This window comes from Acinonyx jubatus, chromosome D3 (assembly GCF_027475565.1).
Source record: "Acinonyx jubatus isolate Ajub_Pintada_27869175 chromosome D3, VMU_Ajub_asm_v1.0, whole genome shotgun sequence".
In the NCBI taxonomy this organism is placed as follows: domain Eukaryota; kingdom Metazoa; phylum Chordata; class Mammalia; order Carnivora; family Felidae; genus Acinonyx; species Acinonyx jubatus.
In genome coordinates this window covers 16,644,228-16,671,394 of record NC_069392.1, presented here as the reverse complement: position 1 = coordinate 16,671,394, position 27,167 = coordinate 16,644,228, and the positions used below count along the sequence as shown (strand labels likewise).

The window sequence follows — 27,167 nt, the reverse complement described above, 5'->3', positions numbered from 1 at the left end:
ACAGAGGGCCAATTTAATAAGGGACTTCCTCCCAGACAAGGTGAGTGTGACTTGAAATTTGAAACTGTAGGGGCGCCTGGGTGGCTCAGTCGGTTAAGCGTCCGACTTCGGCTCAGGTCATGATCTCGCGGTCCGTGAGTTCGAGCCCCGCGTCGGGCTCTGGGCTGATGGCTTAGAGCCTGGAGCCTGCTTCCGATTCTGTGTCTCCCTCTCTCTCTGCCCCTCCCCCGTTCATGCTCTGTCTCTCTCTGTCTCAAAAATAAATAAAAAACATTAAAAAAAACATTAAAAAAAAAAAAGAAATTTGAAACTGTGAACTTGGATTGCTGGAGAAGAAGGCATTCTGGGTGGGAAGAGCATGTAATAGGCACAGGGGAGAGAATGAGCATGACTGACAGGACAGATTAAAGTCACCACCTAAGGGGGTGGAAATACTAAGGATCTAATATAAAACTAGAATGCTGATGGAGAATTTTAGAAGTTAACTTGTTAAGAGATCACTTTCAGTTTCTCTAGTTACTACCCCATCAGCCAAATCACACTTGCCCAGTTTTCACCCAGTTAAATATGTTTGTTGTCCCTAGCAGTGTAAAGTAGGCATTATAAATCTAGTAAGTAGAATCACTGAAACATAATGAGGCTTTTCTTAGGACACAGATCCTTATATGAGGTAAAAGACCATACCACCAACTTACTAGGAATCAGGTAAAACCCAGTGTCAATATCTAATTTTCAGGTTAAATTATTACAGAGCACTTCTCTTCTATCAACATTTTAAGCCAAATCACCTTATACAATTGAAACTCCTTTATAAGTCCTGTGTTACATAGCATATATGCAAATGATGTACTTAGATTATAAATCCATTGTACATTCCATCACAGAAACCTAAGAGAAATTGATACTGTGTGTCTAAGTATAATTTTATCCTCAAATAAATAAATCCTCAGTCCGTACAGTGAAAGGGTATCTGGTTATGTCAGTTTTCTATTTCTCATTACCAGCATCTGAACTGAATTATAAATAAAGAGACTTGATTTGTTAAGAGCTTGATGCTGGGTTCCTATCATGCACTTTATTAGATGTGTATTTTTTAGATATTCTTTTAGATATATATGTATTTTAATGTTTATTTACTTTTGAGAGAGAAAGAGAGAACACAAGTAGGGAAGGGGCAGAGAGAGAGGGAGACACAGAATCCAAAGGAGGCTCCAGGCTCTGGGCTGTCAGCACAGAGCCCGACATGGGGCTCGAACCCATGAACTGTCAGATCATAATCTGCTTTAAATAAATGCTTTAAATAATCATTTTTGTTTTGTTTTGTTTTAAACATCACAAATAAGATTTTTTGTTTATCACCATTAAATGCCTGAATTTTAAACAGATTCTCGGACTGGTGGCTCATATCCATCAGTTCATTCAACTTTAGCACCAGTCTCATCCCCAGTAGCTTTTCCAGAACTACAACCTTCACCATGAAGCTCCGTGAGCTTTCCCAATTCAAACTTGGGCTTCCTCAGCATTTTTAATTTTCTAACGAAGACATCATGGAGTGGATAAATAGACTGGCAAGCCTTCTCTACATCTTTTCGATGCTGTCTGGAGTCAATTTATTGACCCACTTCTTTAAAGTCATTTGTCTGCACCTCTAGGGTCGTGATTTCCATCTTTTTCCGAATTTGGCAGACCTGTTGGTCCTGAGTATAAGAGGTCTTCTGAATCTGATCGTTGCGTTTTTTAGTAAAACCAACACAAAAAAGACGAAGCAAATACCCATCAGTAGTCTTGACATCAACGTGAGCTTCAATCATGTCTGCCATTTTTTGACCATGGAGCACATTTTGTCCCGGGTAAGATCCATGCCATGAAAATTAGGCAGTTTTTGCCCTGAACATCTTCAGTAATTAGCTTGAATTTCTTAAATGCAACTTCATCATGCTGATCAACAAGGCTTACTTCAAACACAGGACCCTGGAGGCCATCAGATGTGATTTTGGTTCCTTGAGTTCTGATGACTAGTGTTTTTCTCATATTTCTTATATTAAACATTGCTGGTGCTTTTACATCGTACCACTCTTTCTTTGAAAATGGATCAGCCACTCTCGGCTCCCTTTTTGCCACCTTTCTTAAGGCGCTTGTTCTTGCCTACCACCATGGCGCTGCTCAGGGAGCCAAATGGCTAAATAGTCATTGTCTTAAATCTGTCTCCTGTGTTACACTAAATTATCCTCACAGGTGTATTTCCTCAGTGCCTCATCTGGGCCATGGATACCAAAAAGGGATAGATGAGGAGAGAATGCCTTCCACTTCCACATAATCAGAAAAAAACATAAAGAAATGGCTGTTGCTGCAGGGAAGGCCAGCACTTGATCGTGGAGCACGACATCATTCCAGATTGAAGGGATGGCATGGAAAACATGGTACATTTATCAAACTCAAGGAAATAACAGCCAGAAAGATAAACAGAGAAATACAAGAGATTGTGTAGGCACCAAAGAGATTGAAGTCCTGAATGATAACAATTAAGGGGAAGTTCTCAGGAAAGGAAGGTATGAATTTAGTGTTCAGATTTTGGCAAAAGTGTTCTGAACTGATTGAAGGAAAAAGTGTAGATAGATGAGGTGGTTTTTAAAGGTTGCAGAATTAAAAATAAATGTTGTGGTTGCTTACTCCCAAAATAAGTAAGAATCAAGGAATTTGAAAAAGACAGGAAAATGAGTGATGTACAGCTACATAAATAGCATGGATGTTGCTCACAATGTTGGGCAAAAGAAGCCAGATGCAAAAAAAAAAAAAAAAAAATCCTGGTAATTCAAGGCATGTAATCTCAAAAACAAGCAAAATAAATATTAGTATTTTAGGATGCATGCTTGGGTGGAAAACATATCAAATAGAGCAGAGAAGGAAGTATAAAAACCAGGGTAGTAGTTCCCTCTGGGAGGAAGAGTAGTGACTGGGAGGCACAAGAAAGACTTCTGGGCTTGGCAAGCTTGACCTGGGTGGTATTAGCCATTTGATGATTGACTGAACTCTGCATTTTTGTTTTATGTACTTTGCTGTATGTGTGTTATGTTTTGCAATAAAAAGAGTTAGAAAGTGGGGAGGAGGGAGCGCCCTCCAGGGCCTCTCTAATTTTCCCTAACCTTGTTTAAATCCTGTTTTATCCCTACATCTGCTCCAAGAAACCTAGGTAGATACTTTTTCCCCTGGCGCACCAGTCCTTCATTGAATCAGTGTTAGGTGGGTTGAAAAGGACAACTCCCAACCTCACCCCCATTATCTGACATCTTGAAGGCCTTTACCAGGCTACCCATGTAATATATCTGAAGATTGTGCAGGTTTTTCAGTCCCTCGTGTTACCTACTGTGTAATACAGTAAATAGCCAAAACATGCTTCTCTCACGGAGGTGCTAAATCATTAACTTTCTTAATGATTATCAATAATACATTGATTGGTGTATTGTTCAGTATCTATTTCATGACCATGTATTTAGCCTGTAGCCTTGTTGACTGAATGCTAAAAATAATTTCTCTGTACATATTTTTTTCTGTCACCATGCCTATTTCTTTTGTTTTGAGACTGCCCTCTATCTCTTTGTGCTCCAGCAGCTTCTTGCCTTTGTCCTAAAGCGTCTTATCTCTAGGGTCCGCCTTGAAGAGAAAACCATGCCTATTTCTTATCATAATTTTGGCTTTAAAGGTAATGCCCACTGCATTTGAGTAACTCCTCCTAATTATGAGGAGTGACTGACAGGACAGATTAAAGTCACCACCTAAGAGGGAGGAAATACCAAGGATCTAATATAAAGCTAGAATACTGACGGAGAATTTTATTTTGTTTTGTTTTGAAGTCACTGAAATTTCTAATTAATTAGCTCCATCTCCCTCAGGACCATTATCTCCAGACCTTTAGGAAGTACAATATTGAAATTTTGTATTTTTTTGGGAAGCATATTGTCAGCAACTAAAGGAACTTCACTTTACCTGTGACATTGCTGTTTGGTAAACTCCCTTAGGCATTCTTCCATAGAACTAATGGAAGCAGTGTCTTAATACCTCTTGCTTTAAAATCTGTGCTTTCAAAAAACAAAAATCTGTGCATTCTTACCTAATATTCTAGAAAGGCTCTTTGTATTCAGCTTTGCATTTTAATTGCAGACTAAACTGATAAAATTTAGATTTATTATAAACACATACTTCTCATATACCTGACTTACTAAACAGTTTTTGTTTTCACCAGCCATTTAATTTTTCTGCATGCTGTCAGTGCAGAGCCATTGAGAAACCATTATTTTCTGTTGTGAAAGGCACCTGAAATCTGTAGTTTCCTCTAGTATTTCTTTGAACTAGTGTAGAGCACTCAGATAAAAAACTAGGTGAAATTCAGTTAGAGATTTCGTAGAGTTTTACTTTGTAAATGTCCATAAGACACTTTAAGTAAGATACCACCCCCCCCCCCCCACACACACACACACACGATCAAGGGGCCAGGAAGACAAGTTTGACTGCACTTCTGGCCAGCTGTCTTCTGAAGAGCATCTCTGTTTGTCTTGACACATAGCCACTCCTCCTAAATTGAAATGCCCTATTCCTAAGTGAATTATTTGACTCATGTATCTAGCCAGTAGGAAGCAATTGTGTTTTGTAGAAATATTTAATAGTTTATTTAACTAAAATCCCTAAATAGCTTTCTTGGGACAGGTAAATTCAAATATCAAAGAACCATTTTTAAATATTGGTTGATAATTACAACCCTTTGTGCCTAGTTATGTTAATCCTGGTCACATTATATTTTATTCATTGCCTTAATTTAATGGAGAGAGATGTTTACTTATAATTTTTTTTTTTTAATGTTTATTCTTGAGAGAGACAGACGCACAATCTGGGAAGGGGCAGAGAGAGGTGGGGGGAGGGACACACAGAATCTGAAACAGACTCTGAGCACTGAGCTGTCAGCACAGAGCCTGACGTGGGGCTCAGACTCACGAACCATGAGATCATGCCCTGAGCAGAAGTCAGACACTTAACCAACTGAGCCACCTAGGCGTCCCTAGTATTTCTTTATAATAGCTCATATGAACATTTTTTTTTTTTTTACTCCACTCAAGAACTTTATATCTCAGCAGTGTTAATTTGGAAGTAGCACACAAGATTAGTAATTTTTTTTCTTTTCATTCAGTAGTTACCAGATCGTGCCGTGTTTCTCTTCTCTACCAAATACTTAGTGTTCCTCAACTCTATATGCAAAATAAAATTTTGTGGAGAGTTTTCAGCTGGGCCTAATAACACCCAGAAATTTCAGTTTAATTGTTCTGGGGTTGTGCCTGGGCATGTAATTTTTAAAGCTCTCCAGATGATTCTAATGATTAACCAAGAATCCTATATCCCAAGTAATTATTTCCCCCCATTTATCTCCTGTTTGGTCCTTACGATGTTCCCACAGAATAATCTTTCTGATTTTTGATTTTCAGATGTCTTGTTCCCTCCACTCTTATGCTCCACTGAGAGTCAGTTCTCAGCAACAGTGGGGAAGAGTGAACATGAGTAAATCTGTAGATAATGAGAAAGGATTTCAGTCAGTGGCTTTAAACTACCTTTTACCAAACCTGTACATGAGATTACAGATGTACTCAGATTGACTAATCTTTTTACTACCTGTTGATGTTCTTAGTTTTTGTTTTCCCTCCTTTCATCTTTCTACCCCCCCCCCCATCTCCCTCCCCCTCTTCTTCCTATTTCTTCCTTCCTTCAGCCTGCCAACCAGATTGTTAGCACCAGGAGGTAGTAGTTCAGTTCAACAAGTATTTGAGTACCTGCTATAACGAATGCACCATGAGGAGAGCAAGGACCTCATAATTTCAGTGGGAAGGAAAGAATCAGAGGTCCTAGATAATCTATATCTTATATACTAACTCCTAGAACTGTCTGTACTTTTTTTTTTTTTAGTTTATTTATTTATTTTGAGAGAGGGAGAATCCCAAGCAGACTTGGCACTGTCAGCACAGAGCCCCACTTGGGCTCGATCTCACCAACTGTGAGATCATGACCTGAGCTGAAATCAAGAGTCAGAAGCTTAACCAACTGAGCCACCCTGGCGCTCCATAGACTGTCTGCATTTTAATGGGTTAATGTCTCTGGAGTACATGGGCACAGTACTTATCATATAAGTCATTAATATGTCCCTTATTCTCTTTCAGGTATCCAAACTATTGACTCTACCCAGGCCCTATTCCTTCCAATTGGAGCATCTGTCTCTCTCCTAGTAATGTTCTTCTTCTTTGACTCAGTTCAAGTAGTTTTTACAATATGTACAGCAGGTAAATAAGTTTCTCTGTTCTTTTTTCTTTTAAGTTTATTTATTTTTGAGAGAGAGAGCATGCACACACCAGTGAGAGAGAGGGAGAGGAGAATCCCAAGCAGGTTTTCTACCGTATCAGTGCAGAGCCCAACAACTTGGGGCTCAATCTCACAAACCATGAGATCATGACCTGAGCTGAAATCAAGAGTCATATGCTTAATCAGCTGAGCCACCTGGGTGTCCCATGTTTCTCTATTCTTGAACATTAACCTAAAAGGAAATTTTTTCACTTCTTTTTTTTTTTTTTAAGTTTATTTATTTTTGAGAAAGAGGCAGAGTGCAAGTTGGGGAGGGGCAAAGAGAGGGGGAGACACAGAGCCCGAAACAGGCTCCAGGCTCTGAGCTGTCAGCACAGAGCCCAACACATGGCTCGAACTCAAGAATTGTGAGATCATGACCTGAGCCAAGTTGGACATTTAACCAACTGAGCCACCCAGGCACCTCTCACGTCTTTTTTTTCTTTTGAAAGGAAACCAAGGTAAGTTTCCTGGAACCAAGGTTCCACTGAGACTCGAACCCAGGATCTTCTGTGTACTTCTTTTTAATCATCATTCAAAACTTAAGACCTGTACAACCTGCCATGCAAGTTTTTTTCCATAAGTCTGGCTTTTCTTCCCCATCTTCTCCTTGAACCATTGGATACCCGTATCATCAGTTCAGGACTGTCAGCACAGTCTGAACAAAAGGCCAGGGGTTTGAAAACTTGTGAGCTTTATGACACCAGAACAGGACCACTTTGACTCCTTGTCTGGAGTCAAAGTGTCCAGAAGGTCCAGTGTGGCGAAGCGGTCATTGGCAACCCCCACCAGTGTTTCTGTAGACAGACACATTGGTAACTAATCAGAGTAATTTGACTGTGAACCCTCTGATCAGTTTTCAAGTCAAGAGATGATGGAAATGTATAGAACATCAACAAAATGCCAGACATGTTAGATCATCCCCTGGCTCGCTATTTATCTTTCCGTGTTAAGATAGAAAAGAATGAGAAAACCTGTCTATGCTTCCCATTCCTTCAAATCAGGTACTTTTTGTTTTTCAAGACTTTATTTGTACAGTGCTAAAGGAAGATATTTTTCTTCTGTAGTTAATTAATTGTATCTACTTATTGAGAAGAGTATTCTGGTCAGTGTTTCCATAAGTCCTGCCATTTTTCTTATAGGTGTTGAAAATAAAGAACAAAACTTAACCATATATTTTCTTTCTCTAGTTCTTGCCACAATAGCTTTTGCTTTCCTCCTTCTCCCGATGTGCCAGTATTTAACAAGACCCTGTTCACCTCAGAACAAGTAAGGACTTGGGATTTTTCTCTAAATTTTAAATGTTTTTATGTCGCACTTGATAACATTGTTAGGAGTCTAAATTTCTGGTATGGACCAGAGCACACAAATGCTAGAAGACTGGGAAGGGAGACGTTTGATCTTTAAGACTGGAAGGTAGTACTTCCTTTTGCACCTTTTCATAGGAGAGGAAATATACACAAATCTTAGGAAGTCGGAGTCGTTGAAACATGCTTCCTGCTTAGATTATTGAAAGATGAGCAGTTTCATTTTGAAGCAATGCTTTTGTCTCTTGACTAGTGAGTTAATGGGATGTGGTCAACTCAGACATTCTTTGCCTTTTGTCTTTGGTGACCAAGAATATATACTAACCACTTGGGTTTAAACCCAGTGTGCACACCTTTCACACCTCAACTCCTAAAGCCATTGCTACATGGACACCAAGTGCTGTGTTAATAGAGATCCCATATGAACGTAAGGAAACCAGTCACTAGGAGCAGCTGATTTTCCCAGGAATTCGTGATAACCAGATAGAGTTGTTACCATTTTATAAATATGTATTCATCATCACCCAGTGGATTGAACTATTGACCTTCTTCATTTTGCTTTCCTCATAAAAACAGAATTACCCTATAGTGTACTTCATTCTCCTAAGGTTGGTATTGTCACTTTAAATTGTAAACATCCATGTTGATAATTTGGGATAAAAACTACAATATCAGAGGGCTGCAGAAGGATCATTAATGCCTTTGCATTTCCTGTAGCCTACTCCAAAGAGGTTTGGGTGTTTTCAATTTCTGGGAGTCTAGGTATTGCCTGCTATTCTAATCTGGCCCTGATGAACTCTAATCGTGAAGAACCAAGGGAGAGTTTGATTATTGAATATAACGTATCAGCTGTTAGTCCAATAAATACCATGTGTTTTCCAGGATTTCCTTTGGTTGCTGTGGGCGTTTTACTGCTGCTGAATTACTGTCATTCTCTCTGTCTGTCATGCTCGTCCTTATCTGGGTTCTCACTGGCCATTGGCTTCTCATGGATGGTGAGTAACATGTGACAAGTTGAAGTGTTAATACAGTTTATAGTTAAATTTGTCCTCCCTTCCTCTGCTTTTTGTGTTTTAGTAATACTTCCTCTGATTACCATGAGTATTAGGTGTCCAAAGGTGGTGGTGTTACATATTGTTGAGTTATTATTTTTACCCACATTCTCAAGATATTTTTAATAATACAGCTTTTTGAGGTATAGTCCACATTTTTACCTACTTGAAGTGGCTTTTAGTATATTCAGAGAGTAAAATCATAACATTATATGACCTATGTGTCTGCCTTCTTTCACTTAGCATCATGTTTCCAAGGTTCTTATTCATGTTGTAACCTGAATCAGTATTTCATTTCTTTTTATGGCCAAACACTGTTCAGTTGTATAGATATGCCAATTTTATTTATCTGTTCATCAGTTTCCACTTTTTTAGCTATTATGAGTAATACTAGTATGAACATTCATATGTAATTTTTTGTCTATAGACTATATATTTTCCTACATAAATGGAATACTGTAATATAAAATACATATGTGGAATATATGCCATATATGTATTATATACAATAGACTCTTTTATGTAATGATACAAATACATGTCTGTATCATTACATAAAGATGTATCCTATCCTTTTTAATAATTCCAGAGTATTCCATTGTATGTTGTTTATTGCTGGGCCCTTAGATTGATTTTAATCTTCTCTTATAAATAATCCTGAGGTAAACAGTCTTGTTCCACCTCATGGTACACATGTCAGGTTACTTAATAAGATTATTTTTCTATGGATGAGTTCCTAGATATTAAATTCCTAGATTAAAGGGTTTTTGTAGTAAAAAGTTTTTTTATCTGTTATTATACTGCCTTTCAGAAAGGCTGTGGCAGTTTATACTCCTGTCCATAGCATGTGAGGATTTCCTTTCATTGGTGATGATAATGATGAAATAATAATGGCAGTATTATTTAGCTAACATTTATTGAGTGCTTCTTACGCATTGGGTGCTTTCCTGGGTGTTTGTGTGGATTATCTCATTTAATCCTGGAAAGTCTTTGAAGTAGGTACTGTTATTGTTCCATTTTACAGACAAGGAAACGAAGTTCAGAGAAGTCACTTACCCAGTCACAGAACTCCTGTGTATACTTGATACTTCTCAAAATATCTTGGAAGGACATTTCCAAAAATCCCCCCTTGCTCTTTTCTCTCCCCTAAGACGTTTCTCATTTTTCTTAAAGACCATGTAAGCACCTCCATCTCCTTGCTCATTCAGTCCTGACTCCTGTTCTCACAGTTCATTTTCCTGATCTCAAGAAACTTTAACCATTGCTCTGCCCCACAAAGTCTGTTCACTTTCTCCTTTCCTCTGGTGTTTCAGAAGGGAAGGAAGTTAAAATACAAAAGATGATTTTATACTGTTTGTAGTACTATCTAAAGAATTTTTAAAGGAGGAATTTAAAAATCAGAGATTATGGGTATGGATTGCACTTACTCCCATTATTCATTCCAAGCAACTACAAGGCTAATCAAGACCTTGGAGACAGAGCTCTTTGGAAGCAACTGCCAGGTCTGAGAGGCTCCTCTCCACTAAGGCACTGGTCCCTGCAGCTCTGAGGATGGCTTAACTGTGGAACTGTCATTCAGTGTTACCTAAGCACAGAGCCAGCGAGAGTGATGCTCACTGTCCATGCCTCAAGTTCAGGAGTAGCTGACACTTGTATCGCAATATTCTGCTCATGGTCAAATCAGATAGAACTTGACAAAAAGGATTTTAAACTTTGTGTGCACGTGTGATCCAGAATTAGTAATATAATCTTGATAAGGAGGAAATTTTAAACCTTGAGGAAAATTAAAATCTTATTCTTTTGTTTCAAGGGTTTTTTTTTTTTTGTCTTGTACCAGTTCAAGAATTTGAAATTTATGTGCCAAGTTAACTAGTGAAAAACTCTAAGAAACTGAGTATTGTAAGGAAACAAGCTATAGAGTGGATTGAGAGCTCTGTAAAGCTATAGGTAAATGGCACATGTGATTTTAATCATAGGTGATAATTATAGAGAAAGCGCTTTTTAAATTGTAAATCATACAGTGCTCGCTTCGGCAGCACATATACTAAATTGTAAATCATACAGAGATATCCAGTATACTTCTTCAGCAAAAAATATTTTTAAAAACAATAAGACGGGGCGCCTGGGTAGCGCAGTCGGTTAAGCATCCGACTTCAGCCAGGTCACGATCTCGCGGTCCGTGAGTTCGAGCCCCGCATCAGGCTCTGGGCTGATGGCTCGGAGCCTGGAGCCTGTTTCCGATTCTGTGTCTCCCTCTCTCTCTGCCCCTCCCCCGTTCATGCTCTGTCTCTCTCTGTCCCAAAAATAAATAAAAACGTTGAAAAAAAAATAAAAATAAATAAATAAATAAAAACAATAAGACAAAATTATGGTGATGGAGAACAGACAAGTGGTTGTGTGGGGGAGAGGGTGTGACTATAGCTCAAGGATTTTATTGGGGTGATACAAGTATTCTACACACTGAGGGTGGTGGTGGCTATATAAGTGTACGCCTGTGTTAAAATTCACTGAATTACCTGTAAATAAAAACTATCAATATTACTGTTCATTAATCTTCAAACATTACACATATTCATAAAATATTTAATACTTAAATATTATATAAAATATGTATAACTGTATAAATACATAATTTGTTTGTGTATAATTGTTGTCATAGTTGTTGTTCATCACTTTTATTGAGTGCCTACCATATACCAAGCTCTTGAGACTCAAAAGTAGTTCCTGGAGCACCTGGATGGCTCAGTTGGTTAAACACCTGACTCTTGATTTCAGCTCAGGTCATGATCTCATGGTTTGTGGAACGAGCCCTGCATCTGGCTCTGCGCTCACAGTGCAGAGCCTGCTTGAAACTGACTCCCCTCTCCCCTCCCCCTCCTGCCCCCACTGCTGCTTGCACATGCTCTTTCTCTCAAAATAAATAAATGAACTTTAAAAAAAAGTTCCATGAGGTTGCAGACCACATTACCCCTTAGATTTATTTAGAGGCCTTTAATGAGTCAGAATGGAAAACAGTGTCAAAATCTGCCTGACCATGTGATAATTCATATTTGCTGATTTCTGACCGGTTTAGCATCTTAAATTGCCTTATAAAAAAACATTTCTGTGATCATTTGCTTTGGAATGTATATAAGCATCCTGAAGTGCAGTGTTTAGGTTGTTTGTTTGTTTGTTTGTTTGTTTGTTTTTGAGAGAGAGAGAAGGAGAGGGAGAATCTTAAACAGGTTCCATGTGTGTGTTCTGTCTCAGGACCAACCGTGAGATCATGATCTGAGCCAAAAGCAAGAGTTGGACCGCTCAGCCGACTGAGCCACCCAGGCGCCCCAGTGTTTAGGATTTTTAAGTAGTTACCAGAACTATTAAATTTCCCAAATCTAGTATCAGTGCTTGCAGTATTCTTATGGATTGGTGTTTGATACTTCAGTGCTTGTGGAGGTTGATAAAGAATAAGTTCAGAAAAAGAAGTTACATCTGAAATCACATAAATTCCTTGCCCAGCTTATTGTAGAAGAGTAAATGCCTATCTTTATATACTAGGTATTAAGAGTATTGATGAAGTAGCAAGTGTGTGTGTTTGACTTTTCCTGAGGTTAAGTCTTGATTTCTGCAGAAGAATGACTTGTTAACCTGAAAAGCATGTAGGTGATTTTGAAAGACTTTCATAGAGCCTAATCTCTTTTTAAATCTGTTACAGAAAATTAGGGAGTCTTAATCATGATAATGACTGGAGTAGAGATAGTAAGTGTTAGTCCACATCAATCTCATAGCTGCATAGCTGCTTTTATGATTATATCCTTCAGCCTCACCTAAACCAGTGCTTCCTGATGAGAAAGCAGGCAGCACAGACATTTCTCCTCTACTACTTTTGAACAAAAATGATTTAGAAATGCTCGTTAGCTGGTTAATACCTAAACCAGATTATTTCAGTCCATATAAAATGACTTTTAGCTATATATTCTGAAGAGAAACTGTTTTATGCTAATGCCCTTAAATGAAAGAGTCCACTTCTGTAAACACCAATCCATAAGAATACTGCAAGCATAATGGTTCTCCCTGTACAAATATTATGTGAAATGAGATGATAAAAGCTTCAGGTGCCACTGCTTTAACTAGAGTAATATAGGGCAGTCATCACCTGAATCATCACCACATTGATTCATCTCAACACTGGCAAACCCAAAGTCCTTCTGATGACAAATGGTGTGTAAATTACCTTGAAGTCTTGGGGCAGCTGGGTGACTCAGTCGGTTAAGCGTCAGACTTCAGCAGGTCATGATCTCATGGTCCAATCCATGGGTTCGATCCCCACGTCGGGCTCTGTGCTGACAGAGCCTGGAGCCTGCTTCAGATTCTGTGTCTCCCTCTCTGTCTGCCCCTCCCCTGTTTATGCTCGTTCGCTCGCTCGTTCTCTCTCTCTCTCAAAAATAAACATTAAAAAAAATTACCTGAAGTCTGTCAGCCCCCTCTGTGGTCTGAGGTTCTCTGTAATCCCACTAACTTTTGGTGACTCTGCTTTCGTGGAGCCCTTTATTCGTGTGTCCAGACACACATGATACTATTTATAGGTTTTGCTAAGGGTTTTAAATTTACCAAGCTGCTGACCCAAAAAGGGATACCTCTCAAAACAGCAAGCAATGTTCTTTATACTCTCTTGTCTACTCTTCCCAGGCATTGCAGAGAAGAGAAAAATACCTATTTTCTAGTAGTACGTCACTAAAAAAGAAAAAGTTGGCATGATAGAAGGTGACATTCTTTTCAAGATACACTGATTTACACAGCCATCTGAAACACATACTTGAGAACAAGTCAGCAGAATTTTCTTCATTGTACCTTTACAGGCAGGGGCAGGGGCCGGGGCCAGGCTTACTAGACTCACTGACAGCAGAATGGGGTAAGCAGTTGTCTGTAAGATAGCTGCAGAGTACGTTTCACTGCAACATTTCCTCTAGACTGTGGAGCCGATAGAAAGCTGCCCATAAGAGGCACCTTTATTTTCCCAGTGACCCATCAGAAATACATTTCCATCATGAAATTCACCTGATAGCTAAAATTCTGAGTGTCCAGTGAGGTTCCCCAAACCCTAATCAACCCTAACATGTAGACGTTTCCATCACCTTTTGTCATTATTGATCTTCCCCAATATTTACTTACCCAGGAGTCTCTTTTCCCTGCCAGTTTGCACTGGTTGAACTTCCCGTGACCAAGAGTAGAATTTTCCCCACCCCCCAAAAAAGAACTTTTGAGCTTTTTTAAAATTTATTTTGATGATAGTTTTTAATATTTATTTTTTAGAGAGCGGGGGTGGGGCAGAGAGAGAGAGAGAGAGAAACAGGATATGAAGTGGGCTCTGCACTGATAACAGAGCCCGACACAGGGACAAAAAACTCACCAACCATGAAATTATGACCGGGGCCAAAATCAAGAATCAACCGCCTAACCAACTGAGCCACCCAGGCGCCCCCAGTTTATATATTTCTGAGAGAGAGAGAGAAGGTGCGCGTGCTCACCCCTGCGAGTGAGAGCAGAGAGACTGGGAGAGAGAGAATCCCAAGCCCACGGGGCTCGAACCCACGAACCGTGAGATCACGACCTGAACCGAAACCAAGAGTTGGATGCTCAACCGACTTAGCCACGCAGGCGCCCCTGAGCTTTTCTTACAGTTACTGTTTCTCAGATTCTAGTGTTTGATGTTTGTTTTCTGCTGTTACAGAAAATGTAGCTTTCTAGCCATGGTCTTTAATGCTTTGAAATAGGTTCTTCTCTGACATGGAAATTATCTTTACAGACTTCTCTGCACAATCAGAAATCATCTTGTAGGCAGTGATAATTTGGTAGTAGAATTTTTTTGAATGAATGTTTCTCAGTTAAAGCCTGTTCTTTGAAGTTAATTTAAAGTGAAGACAATTATAAATGTGGTTGTTTTAGGGCAAGGCATGAAGTATGGTTTTTAAAAAAATTTTTTTTTAATGTTTATTTTTGAGAGAGAAAGAGACAAGAGTGTGAGCTGGGGGAGGGGCAAAGAGAGAAGGAGACACAGAATCTGAAACAGGCTCCAGGCTCTGAGCTGTCAGCACAGAGCCCGATGCGGGGTTTGAACCCATGAACCGTGAGATCATGACCTGAGCCAAAGTCAGACGCTCAACCGACTGAGCCACCCAGGTGCCCTGGCATGAAGTGTGTTTTCAGGATTTTATATACTAAGAAGTGTTAATAGTAAGAAGACGTTTCAGTGTGTTCTTGGACTAAATCTAGAGTTTTATCTACTTTCAGTTTCATCTGGCAAATTAACCTTTTAAATTTGGGAAATCTTGAGAGAATTTAACCAATAGGTGGTATCATGCATTAGCTAAAAGCTGATGAATCTTGTGCACACACATTTACTGTTCAGGGGTCGTTAAACCAGGTTCACAGTGTGGATCCACTGACCAGCTCAGGGACTAGAAGAGTCTTGAACAGATGTCTAGTTCAGCCCCCTCAGCTAATACACTTGCTACTAATCTGTGATAAGAAAATGTTCAGTGCCAAAAATCTAGCAATTGATTTGTTTTCTTGTTTTAAAATGCTAGACGCTGGTACTTAGTCCACATAGGGCTTAGCTATCTACAGATACTTTATCTTAGAACTGAGCACTGCTTAAGAATTTACAGGTTGCATGTTGCTTATCAAGAACATTTTGGCTTGGTTTGGTGTCATTGTCTTTGTCCCTGAACCTGCTGGTTGTGGAAGACAAAGCGACGCAAAGATTATATCGATACTAAGTTGAAAGTAATTCTAGACAAGTGGCTAAGAGTAATAATTTACTACTCTTAACGTTTTTGGTTAATTTTAAATGTAAATTAACCCAAAGTGAAGATGGTTGGTAAAGCCATTTGGGAGAGTCTTGAGTCTCTCAAGCAACATGGAATGAGGGAAAGTTATCACTTCTCTTAATTTTGGCTTGGAAAAGTGCTAAGGAGGAGGTAAGATTATGAAGAGTTACTTGAATGAAAGAATGGAGAAAAAGAGAGGCAAACTAGAATACTTGAGGGCATGTTCCTGTGATGTGACACATTGTGGCAGTGTTCTTCTGGGGGTAGAGTGATACTCGTTATCTGAAACAGAAGGGATGCATTCTGCTTCAAATGTGGAACTCACAGCACAGCTGGCGACGCTTGGTTGGCATGACTGGGAAGAGGGTATTGCTCGGCTTAACTGGGGAGGAATAGGAACAAAGGAAGACAGACTCTGGGGACACGCCATCCCGTCAGTTGTGCCCAGTGCTGTGGGACTTATAATTAGACTTGATCCATCAGAGTAGGGAGCCTAGTGACTGTAAGGCAGGAAATGATGCAAAGTGAATTGTTTACAGTGGCAGTGAAGAGTAAGTGGGAAAGAGAGAAAGTGAAGAAGGACGCACATCAAACTAGGGAAGTGTGACCGAGGTGTGCTGTAACAACAAAGGGTGGTACGCAGAATGGCCGTGGATGGAGTGCACGTGATGAAACACTGATAAATTGAAAACGAATCTAGAGTTTCTTGTATGGAAGATAGGGATAGAATGACAATGTCCCTGAGCAGTTCTGTCTTGTCCGTGTTTGGTTGTGACTCAGGTGGGGTAGGATCAGCATAAGAGGAGTGACAAAGCAATGAGTGGATGCTTAGACCCTGTGGCCTGTAAAGGCTTCTCCCAGTTTAGGGTTAAGGGACTGTATGGTAAATTGAAAAATTCTGGAACGGACCGGTCACCTGCATGTGTCACAGAGGCATATACATTTAACCTTGGGAACCTGCCCCTTTGGTTATCATCAGTCAGCCCTCTGACCTTTACTGCCACACACTTGTCCCTGGTCTGTCCATTAGGCTTTCATCTCTTCCTTTGTTCCCTTGGTGCACTTTGCACCCCATGTTTGCACTTGTAAGTTCCTGAACAGATCACTTGCTACCCTACTGCCCTCACCCCTTCCTCTGCCCCAGGGGCTTCCCACCCTCCACTGACCACTGTTGTTCCTCGGGCCAGCTGAGCTTATCCCTGCCAGTGCCCTGTTTATCGATTCACAGCACAGCCAACTATTTGTGTCTGGAGATCATTACAATGGGAAACCCTGTTTAAAAAAAATGCATATGGGTTGATTATATCATGGGCCTTGGTTTTGTTCTTAGAAATTTATAAAAAAATAAAGGAGACCCTAGTAAAACAAGCACATCCTAGATTATCGTAAAATCAGAAATTATGTTCAACCACATCTCTCCAAAATGCATACTGCAGTACACAGCGTGGAGATCACCGAGTGCTTGATAACGGTATGACAGAGGAAGAATCAAGATAGTTTGTTCTTTTTCCCAGTGTTAGCACTGTCTTCCAGGGTTAGGAATGGTTTTTCTCCTCTTTTGTTTGTGCAACACCATTCCCATGGTAGGAACTCCCCAAACATGAGTTGATTTGACATGTCCAGGGTCTGCCAGACTGCTCTATTTGCCCACTTAGCTACATGTCCTGACAGTTTACCACCAATTCTATTAAAATGATATACATCTGTAATCTGGCCTCACTTTTCTAACTTTCCTTGGAGTAATTTTAAATTTAAAGTAGATGGAACATAATTTTTCATTCATTCTGAAAATATTTATTGAACATCTACTCTGATAAGTGCTGGGGCTTCACAGAAAGAATAAGCCATGGTTTTGGTCAACCAGGAGTACCAAATTTAAGCAATAAATTTGCTTGTATATAAATAATCACTGTTACAGAATGGGTGAGCAAGTTGAGAGAGATTTCAGAGTTCTGTGGTGTCAAAAAGAAAAAAAAACAAAAACAAAAACCCTACTTAATCTGATAGATCAGGAAAGACTCCCTGAAAAAGAGTTTTCTGACCTAAGAATGAGGATAGGAGCACCTGGGTGGCTTAGTCAGTTCAGCGACTGACTTCGCCCCAGGTCATGATTTCATAGTTCATGAGTTTGAGCCCCGCGTCGGGCTCTGTGCTGACAGCTTGAAGCCTGGAGCCTGTTTCAGATTCTGTGTCTCCTCTCTCTGCCCCTCCCCCGCTCATGCTCTGTCTCTCAATAATAAAATGTTAAAAAAAAATTTTTTTTTAATTAAAAGAATGAGGATAGATTTTCTAGGTAAAGGAGCTTGAGACAGGGCCTTCTGTGGAGAACAGGAAGGAACACAGTGGTGTTGAGAGGTGTCATCGGTGCACACTGAGGGCGGGGGGCCGCACAGTGGAGAGCAAGCACCCTCCTGTGCATCCCTGTCAGTGCCTGGCCGCGTTGTTCAACTCTCATCCCACTACCGTGAGGACCCACTGGAATTGTGTAAGCAGCTACGGGACCTAATCAGACCTGTGTTTGAGAAGAATGGAGGAGGAGAGCTGAAGACAGGGAGAGACCATTCATCTGCCAGACCTGTTCTAGAGTCCCGTGGTACAGCAGGGAACCATGCCCTCAAGGACCTGACGTTTTAGTTGAGAGAGAATGAAAAAAAAATTATATGTATACACATGTATGTATGTATATATATGTGTGTGTGTGCGTGTGTATGTATACATACATACGCACACACATACGGCATATGTCAGATTTTGAAAGGTACAAGAGAAAAAGGCCAGTATAGAAGAATGAATTGCTGAGTAAATAAAAGGGGGCTTAATCTTGGGTATGGGCAGACGCTAAAGTCAGGAGCAAGGAGGAAGTATCCTCAGGGGTGGGGGAGACAGGAAACAGAGCTAAGAAGTCCTAAACCAGGCCTGGCTTAGAGCTTTATCATTCAAAAACAAATTTTTTTTTAAAGAGAGCTCGTGCACATGGGTGAGTGGCAGAGGGAGGGAATCTTAAGCAGGCTCCATGCTCAGCACTGAGATCGACACGGGGCAATATCCTACAACCCTTGGCTCATGACCTGAGCTGAAATTAAGAGTTGGACACTCGGGGTGCCTGGGTGGCTTAGTCGGTTGGGCGACCGACTTTGGCCCAGGTCATGATCTCACAGTTCGTGAGTTCGAGCCCCGCGTCGGGCTCTGTGCTGACAGCTCAGAGCCTGGAGCCTGCTTCAGATCTGTGTCTCCCTTTCTCTCTGCCCCTCCCCTGCTCATGCTCTGTCTCTCCCTTTCTCAAAAATAAGTAAACATTTTAAAAAATTTAAAAAAAAGAATTAGAAGCTTGACTGACTGAACCATCCAGGCACCCCAGAGCTTTATCATTCAAAACAATCTCCTGGGTCTTACACAGTTGAGCACTATCCAAGAGCATGAGAAAAGGGATGTCCCCGAAAACCAGCCCGTCAGAATGGGCTAAAGTGGGCACTTTGCACAAGTAGGGTGTAAATGTCTTAACTTGGAGCTTAAACTGGGCTGCTTGACTTTTGAGGGGACTTAGAGACTGTCAGGTTTATAAGCAGAATAGCTTGTGGAAAGAGGATGAGTCTACTCCACACTGACCAATGTCTGTGGCCTCCTCCCCAGCCCTGGCCATGGGTCTCTGTGTCGCCATGATCGCCTTTGTCCGCCTGCCCAGCCTCAAGGTCTCCTGCCTGCTTCTCTCAGGGCTTCTAATCTATGATGTCTTTTGGGTAAGTGTCTGTTTCCCTGAAGCCACTGTTCTCTTTTGTGTTTAATTGGAGTACGTGTGTGTCTCTTGGGGTGGGGGGAGAGCAGGCAGGCAAAGTTCTGTGCCCTGGGAGCAAAGATTTTCTTTCACCTCCAAAACATGCAGTCAAAAAAGCTTGATGATGTAATATTCTGAGACTTTGCTCTTAAGAACGAGGAGGGCTGATGCTGAGATCAGGTTGCTTCTAGCTCCCTCTGTTGAAGACATCTCTCCATTCGGCAGGTGTTTTTCTCCGCCTACATCTTCAATAGCAATGTCATGGTGAAGGTGGCCACACAACCGGCTGACAATCCCCTTGACGTTCTATCCCGGAAGCTCCACCTGGGGCCCAATGTTGGGCGTGATGTTCCTCGCCTGTCTCTGCCTGGAAAACTGGTCTTTCCCAGGTAGGACTAGCATGTTGGGCCTCGTCTTGTGATGGTTAATACACTGTCTTCTCCCTGTGCCTCTGTGCTCCTTGATTGGTCTTTGTCACCAGCATTCTTATCCTAGACTGGAAAAGGGCTGTGAGTCATCTGTCCATTATACAAATGAGAAAGAGAATATTGATTTGACTTGCAAAGATTTGTCACTAAATGATACAGGTGTTACTTTTTATTATTGATTAATGTTCTCAAATAACCATATGTTACTACTGTTACCATATTTTGGAGTTGGCTGAAGGGAATTCACAGGAGAATCTGGATCCTTTTTTCTTCTAAGATGTTTGTAAAAATATGTCCTAATGCTAAAATTATACAGTGGCTGGTAATATAATCTTGGAAAAAATTGTGTTGCTTTAATATCCGTGTCTGGTAGTAGTCAGGTGCTTGTTTGAAGTCACAGCAGTGAATGTGTGACAAATACTGAATTGCTTGACATTTCTAGAGGAGACAGTACTTAAACAGACGACTTTAGCAGTCACTTTAGAGGTGCTCTCTTAAAGCAGTGAGGGAGCCTGGTTAAAGACATTCATCGTCAGTACTCTTCTGGCTTGTAATCTCTAAACTCTTACAAACTAGTGCTGTTCCACCGCTAGAGATTGCCTCCCATTCAGGTAAGTCCAACTTCTTAAAAAAAAGCTGACAAATGACTCTGCACAGGAGGAGAAATGGGATTGTTGAGGGTGGCATCCCTGACCTGTGCCACTGCATTTCAGCTCCACCGGCAGTCACTTCTCTATGTTGGGCATTGGGGACATCGTGATGCCTGGACTCCTGTTGTGCTTTGTCCTTCGTTACGACAACTACAAAAAACAAGCCAACGGTGACTCCTGCGGTGCCTCTGGACCCGCCAATATCTCTGGACGCATGCAGAAGGTCTCCTACTTTCACTGCACCCTCATTGGATACTTTGTAGGTAAGACAGTGGGAGAGGCACGTGATCCACTAACTGTCCTCCAACCCGTGGAGTTAAATCAGGTCTTCTAGCTGCAGACGCTGGATGGAAGGAGTGCAGTAACTGGTTGCTATTACAGACAACCACGAAGGACCAGTAACAGTGGCCTGTGAGATGACAGGTGCTGTCCTTACTGGTCAGCCCGTTCCCGATCCAGCAGTAATCTCTGAAGAACATTGGAAGAAGAATATGGTCAGTTCTACCACACAGTGATCATGGATCAGTCTGTGTGCCTATTTAAATCTTCAGCTTGAAGTTAATCCATGTCTTGCTTAATTTCCCATTTTTTTAAACAGGTATTTCCCTTCATTTGTTCTAAAATGTTTATCACCTCTAATCTCAGACTCTCACTAGGCTAGTTTTTCTCTAGGCAGCTCACTTACGGACCAACAGGAAGAGACCTGTGTGATTGGGCTAGGAATAGCGGTAACCTGTCTGCACCTACAATGGCTACAGCATAGTGGTTCATTTCAGTACAAAAACTCAGAGACAGGCATGGCAAGTGGTGTCAGCCCCACTGAACAGTAGAGGAGGCTGAGGCTCAGAGAGGTGAAGTGCCGTAGCCAGGGTTACACAGCTTTTGTAAGTAGCACAGTTGGAACTTGGACCCAGGTCTTTTGCCTCCGAGTCTGGCATCACATACCACACAAGACTGAGGAAGACCAGGCACGCTCAGTGCGGAAGTGAGGGCTTGAACCAGGAACCTGAGCACAGAAAGGGACTTGAGCCACTCACGCGTCCTTGCGATGCTAGCATTTTTAAAGCTGTAGTGTTCCATGCTTCTTTAACTGCTAGGGCTGGGCATTTCATAACCTACCTATTGGACAGAATGTGTCACAGTAGAGCTGTCCAGTCTGAAGACCCTGGCAAGCAGCAGCCATATTACAGGTTCTTTTCTCTCGGGGTTGGCCCCTTGGCATTATTCACGAGTGTTTTTCTCTCCTTATAGGTCTGCTCACCGCTACTGTGGCATCTCGCATTCACCGAGCAGCCCAGCCTGCCCTTCTCTATTTGGTGCCATTTACCTTATTGCCACTGCTCACGATGGCCTATTTAAAGGTGAGAGAAGCAGTTAAAAACCTATGAAAGCAATAACTTGGCATACATTCTCCTTGCCAGAGGTGGTTCTCCTTAAGCCCCAGAGCTCTTGGTCTTGACAGTGGGTTGATGGGTTTTTGCTAACCTGGTATTAGCAACCTCTTCCAGACTATTGCAGCCATTGGCAGAAAATGCTAGTGAGTTACACTACTCACGCCACCTGGTTACGGATGGACTAACTGAAATCCCTAGAGCTCAGCTGCAGAGACTTCCTGTTTCCCTTAAAAGCAGCGCCCTGTTGTCACTTAACAGCTTTTTTAGTACTCTGCCTTAAAGTTTGGAAATAAGAAATGTATGATTACAGCTAGACTTGGAGCATTACCTTATAATATTTGCATTATCCCCATTTTACAGAGGAGGAGGCAGAGAGGCAAACTAACTCGCCTTTAGCATCTCACTGAGAAATGAGAGAACTTACACCCTTCTTGGCGTAAGGGGCCTAAGAGCTCTTCTAGTGAGTTCTTCAAAGAATGGTGGTTATCTGTCAGTGCATGAAATTGAAATGTTCTTTGATTCTCTGCAGAAGCAGTGTGGTGTGAGATCAAAAAGGACTTGTAGATGTGTGTGGCTCACGTTTAAACCTGTAACTTAGTAAAGTTCCTTCTTTCCCAGGGTGACCTTCGGCGGATGTGGTCTGAGCCATTCCACTCCAAGTCCAGCAGCTCCCGATTCCTGGAAGTATGATGGATCCCAGAGAGTGACCAGAATGGCCATCTTAGTCCTTTTCTGTCAACGCGTGGTTTTGTTTCCTCTTAGAGCTGGCCTGGTACTCAGAGATGTACCTGTTTAAGGAACTGACGTGTGACTGGATTTTGCGTTTGCAGGGAGCTTGTTTGCAGGAGCGAGGTGCTGGAGCCCTGCTTGGTTCTTTCTCTTCCTGCCGTTGTAGAGGCGGAGCCCCTCCTGAAGTGACAGGCCCTCCCCAGCGCTCCTTCCTCCCCCGTTTTTATGAATCTGCACCAGACTGTTACCCGTGGGGGATGGAGATGTGACTGTTTAAAACTGACAACGGCAAGGAGTCGTTCTGTACCTTTTGAACACTAAAAGGATGAAAAATATTAGCAAACCGAAGTTTCTTCAGTGAACCCTCAAGAACTTTGGGACCAGTTTCCTATGGGGGACTCAGTTTCAGAGAACTGAGACAGAAGCTCTTCTGTCGTTCTATTCTTTCCTTTTTTTGGATTTATTAAATATTTTCTGTGGTGTGAAGTGACTTATTAAATCCACAGACATTGAGTGACTTCTTACAACATAAACATAAGAATTTGTTGTAATGAGTTCATGTCCACCCAGATGTTGTGTTGGCAGTGAACGAGGGCACGGTTTTTATACATACACACACACGCACATAGGTATATATGAATAAACAAAAATTAAAACCTGCTAAGATCATGCTGTGTAGCAGACAGGGACTTGCTGTAATTTTTAGCATGTAGAGCAGTTTACTCTGGCTTTCTTGTATATGGATAAGCTGCTGTCTTTCCCTCCACAACTGAACGTGCAGTTAAAAACCAGTATAGTATTTGTACTGATATACTCATGGACTTTAGGGGGCTCTCATTTGGTTTTGATCAGTGTAGCAAATTAGGGATGAAAAGTTAAAACTTTTTGGCCCTTTTTTTGTTTGTTTTTACAGGCTTCTCCCTTGCAGGGTTTTTAGTAGTTTCTTCTCGAACCAATGCATGTAATATAGCAGCAGGTGTCTTTGTGCTTTCTGATCATAGTAATGTACTACTTGTAAATACATTTTTCTATTTTCTATTTTTTTTTGTATATTTTTTTTTTTTTTTGGCATTTTGTTTCATTGGTGTGCTGTATTTTCCATGCCCTCACTCCTTTAAGAAAAAAAAAGGAAAAAAGCAACACGATCCTGTCCTTGCTGTTGTGATTATGGTCTTGGTTTACCTGTGGTGACAACTGGGTGTTGGGGACAAATGTCAAATGCCCCTCTGAGCTGGGCCCTACATTCTAGGAGTTGTGGAAGGAGCGAGCTGCTCTGTCCCCTTAGAATCTGACCATGTGCTGTGGTCTTTGCTGGAGAGCTGGCATTCTGGTAGTAATTTAAGTGTGATCGTGTCAGCTCGCCTTTGTCTCAGCAGCCCCAGCCCGGTAAGAAATTGCCCACTGTACAGGCAGAGAGAATCCTGGCTACCTGACAGCAGAGGTCGGAGAAGGGCCCACGTGTCCTGATATCTCCCTTTGGCAGGTGACGTGCCTCTGCCTCAACCTGTGTGATGAACTGGTGTGCTGGGCTTCCCGTTGCCAGAAGCCACGGTGGACAGAGCTCGTAGGCCGTGCGCGTCGCAGGGCGTGAGGGCGGGAAGCGATCAGGATGGTGCGTTCTTCTGTTGTGTCTTCAAATCCTGCTGAGGGCTGTTTTGTTTTTTGTGTTCTGTTGTTTTTGTTTTTGTTTTTTTAATAAATGACTCCTTTCTAGCCTTTGTCACCTCATCTTCACTTTTGGTTGTTGGTACCACACAGAGCTCCCGTCACCTCCTACCTGCTGTGCCTGTTCCAGAAGACTGATGGGAAGACCCTGTCTCCAGACAAGGTCACCCGTGGCTCTGGTTCAGTCCTAGAGATGTCAAAGAATTGAAGCTTCCGTTGCCCACAGCACTCATAACAGCCTCTGGATTTGGTGAATACCAAAGGTACACTCATGTGCTCGCTGCTCATCAGCTGTATCCTTCCTCAGCCCTCGAGGATGCTAATTAAACAAGGCAGGGGGTGGGGGAACTCTTCCAAAGTGAGTAAGTGCTAGTAATGGTTAGAGGTAGTATCCTGGCAGTGATTATCTTTATTTAACTATCTTTTCATGAAAAACCTAAAATCCGGACAATATAATTTTTTGTCATCCTTGCTCCTGTGCAGGTTTAGGGGGAAAAGTACCCACACGGGTCTCCTGAAAGTAATTTGGATTCCAGCTGCTAGTCCTCAAAGCCCTTAAAACTTTGGCACAGGAACCGCAAATATTCCCTTTGTTTTAAATCAACCACAAAAGACACGTTAGAATTTCCCCTGGTTCTGGAAATAACAGGACTCTTGGGGGGCAGGGAGCAGCTACAGTTATAGCACATTATTTCAATTTCTCCTTACAATCTTCTCCCCTCCCCTGCCTCATACAGACTTCTGTCTTCCTCTTATTTTTTCTGTTTTCTCAGATGCTCTGACTTCTGGTGTTTTCTAAGAAGTCTTGTTTGCATTAGGCAAGGCATGTTGACAAAGTTCTAGCACAGTCCCCCTTCCTTCCTCACTGGTCTGAGGTTCTTCCACCTCCAGAGAGACTGCACTTTGAAACTCTCATAGTAACTGTCTTCTAATTTGAGCTAATGAAGATAAGACAGCAAAGTTTACCCAAAGTCTTGTACGTTCCATCACTGTTATTACAGCTTCTGTTTTTCTGAATAAGACAACTACACAGCGCCTTGTGTGGGGATGGTGCAAATCAGCACTGGGGGCCTTGGGGGGTGGCTTTGTAGCATGCCAGCACAGGCCTTGGTTAAACAGGTAAGTTATGTTACCTACAAGAAAAAAGGCTAGTTCTCTGTGAGGCTGGAGCGAAGGGAGTTCTGTTTTGTCAACAAAGTGTTAAAAATAGATTCTGCCGTGTCTGCAGAGCAGCTCTCACGTTACCGCTAACCAGATCCAGCGTTGTATGTAGACATTTGTGTTTGGTGAAGGCCAACATTTACGTCAGAGCCTCGGAATGTAATCGTTTTGTATATACATGAAGCACACTCCTCAGGAATCTCGACTGCGGTTCTTTTCCATGGAAGCAAGGCAGGCCAGGCCGCACAGGCTCCGAAGGAAAGCAACGCATCCTACTTCTGGTGTTCCAGCGCACAACGGCCTGCACGGCCTCCTCCCTTCGCTCCGTCACATCACCTTGGCAGTTTCCAGCCGTGAAATCACTTCAAGAACAGTGGCTCTTAACACGGGTGTCAGCCTTGCCATGGAGTCTGTATGAAGTCCTGCAGATGTGGCCACAGAACCCGGGCTCTTCTCTCTTCCGGGAGGGATAAGCCAGGTAAGACCTTTTTTACCCATGAGTTATTTCTATTCTGGTGCAATTTACAGACTGCTCCCTATTTCCGAGACTGAATGAACTCTTCACTTCTGCAGGTTCGGAGTCTAACTTCTCATGTGAATGGAGCCTCTCCCAGAACAGTACTTTGTCCACTCCTCCTTTTCGGCCATGTAATCGGTTTCCTCCTTGGCCTTTCCTTTGGAACTCAAACCCTTTCCCACCCATAGGTGGTAATTCAGTCATGTTTCAACTTAAGCCGCGTCAGGCACTGGCTGCTCCGGGGAACAAAACCCAACAGCCGATGCCCTACTCTAGTGGTCTGTTGCAGGGGCTGCTTAACCATGGAACGTTGTCCCCGCACATGATGTTACCCAGCAGCACAGCACTGAGTTTCAGAGTGCATCAACCTAAAATTGTCAGGAGGCAGTAGTAAGCAGGGGTGTTTATTTGGGATCAAGGAATTGCAATTCGGGGTACACCGATTTGGGTAGCATCCCAAGTAGTGTCCCACTAGGGGGCAAAAACCAGAGGATTTTTTTTGAGCGAATAGATATTGTCTACGAAGAGTTCTCATTGGTGTTGGCGGCAGACAGCTAATCTTGGCAGAACATAATGGGTTGTTAAGGCTGTCCCCTGGAAGGCGAAGCTTGTCACTGTAGCAAGTTGCAGGTCCCAGCAGAGTCCTTGGGAGTATCTGCAGTTTAGCCCAGTTCACGGCCCCACCTGGTGAGGATATGCCTGAGGCCCACCTCCTTAATGGCCTCCCGGCTGCATTTTATTTCACCTTTGACAAGTACATTCTAGAGCTTTCAGTCCAGGACTCTGGGCTTTCCCATAAATAGCAAAGACATAGTTGGGAATGCTTGTTCACGGGACTGGATGCGCCCAACTAACAAAGTTGAAAGCAGGGTTATAACCATAGTGCAGAAGAAGCCATGTTCCTGACTAAATGTATAAACGACACCGAAGGAAGCACCGAGCACATTCTGTCTCTGAAGCATGGTTTGGAAGTCTCACTACCAAGAGCCAGCAGTTCGTTTGTGGCAATTCTAGCTTTCTGCAGTGCTTTCTAGTGGTGAGCACTTTGGTGTGCTATAGAGCTCTTGGATACTTGAATTATTAAAAATTCATGTGGTGGACTCAGGCTTATGGCTCCTCTCATTTGGATGCTGCATAGTCAATTGTTTAAGTTCCAAGAAGTCTATCCCCTGTTAAGTAGAACTGTGTAACTTTCCGCTGGTTCGCAGGTGAACAGTGGTCCTGAAATAGAGGAGTCCGTGAGCTTGCTCCAGCCCCCACTGAGTCCTGGGATCCTCACTAGATCCACAAGACTGAGGAACGGGAACC

The 27,167-nt window shown here is 42.0% G+C and overlaps 1 protein-coding gene and 1 pseudogene across 3 annotated transcripts in view; one reads left to right on the top strand and one right to left on the bottom strand.

Annotated features, from left to right (window-relative positions):
• Positions 1 to 24,244, top strand: part of SPPL3 (signal peptide peptidase like 3) — a 138,012-nt gene extending 113,768 nt beyond the window's left edge. For 2 of the 3 annotated variants that reach the window (XM_027043980.2, XM_027043981.2), the window contains exons 4-11: positions 6,198 to 6,317; positions 7,566 to 7,644; positions 8,565 to 8,677; positions 19,174 to 19,280; positions 19,541 to 19,704; positions 20,457 to 20,656; positions 21,645 to 21,754; positions 22,406 to 24,244. In XM_027043980.2, coding sequence (XP_026899781.1) covers positions 6,198 to 6,317; positions 7,566 to 7,644; positions 8,565 to 8,677; positions 19,174 to 19,280; positions 19,541 to 19,704; positions 20,457 to 20,656; positions 21,645 to 21,754; positions 22,406 to 22,477 — 965 coding nt within the window. In that variant the 3' untranslated portion in view covers positions 22,478 to 24,244. Of the gene's footprint in view, positions 1 to 2,413; positions 2,550 to 6,197; positions 6,318 to 7,565; positions 7,645 to 8,564; positions 8,678 to 19,173; positions 19,281 to 19,540; positions 19,705 to 20,456; positions 20,657 to 21,644; positions 21,755 to 22,405 lie in introns of those variants that run through there. The other variant, XM_027043982.2, reaches the window with a different exon arrangement.
• LOC106971679 (40S ribosomal protein S3a-like) lies at positions 1,611 to 2,155 on the bottom strand (annotated as a pseudogene).
• Positions 24,245 to 27,167: the final 2,923 nt, after the last annotated feature.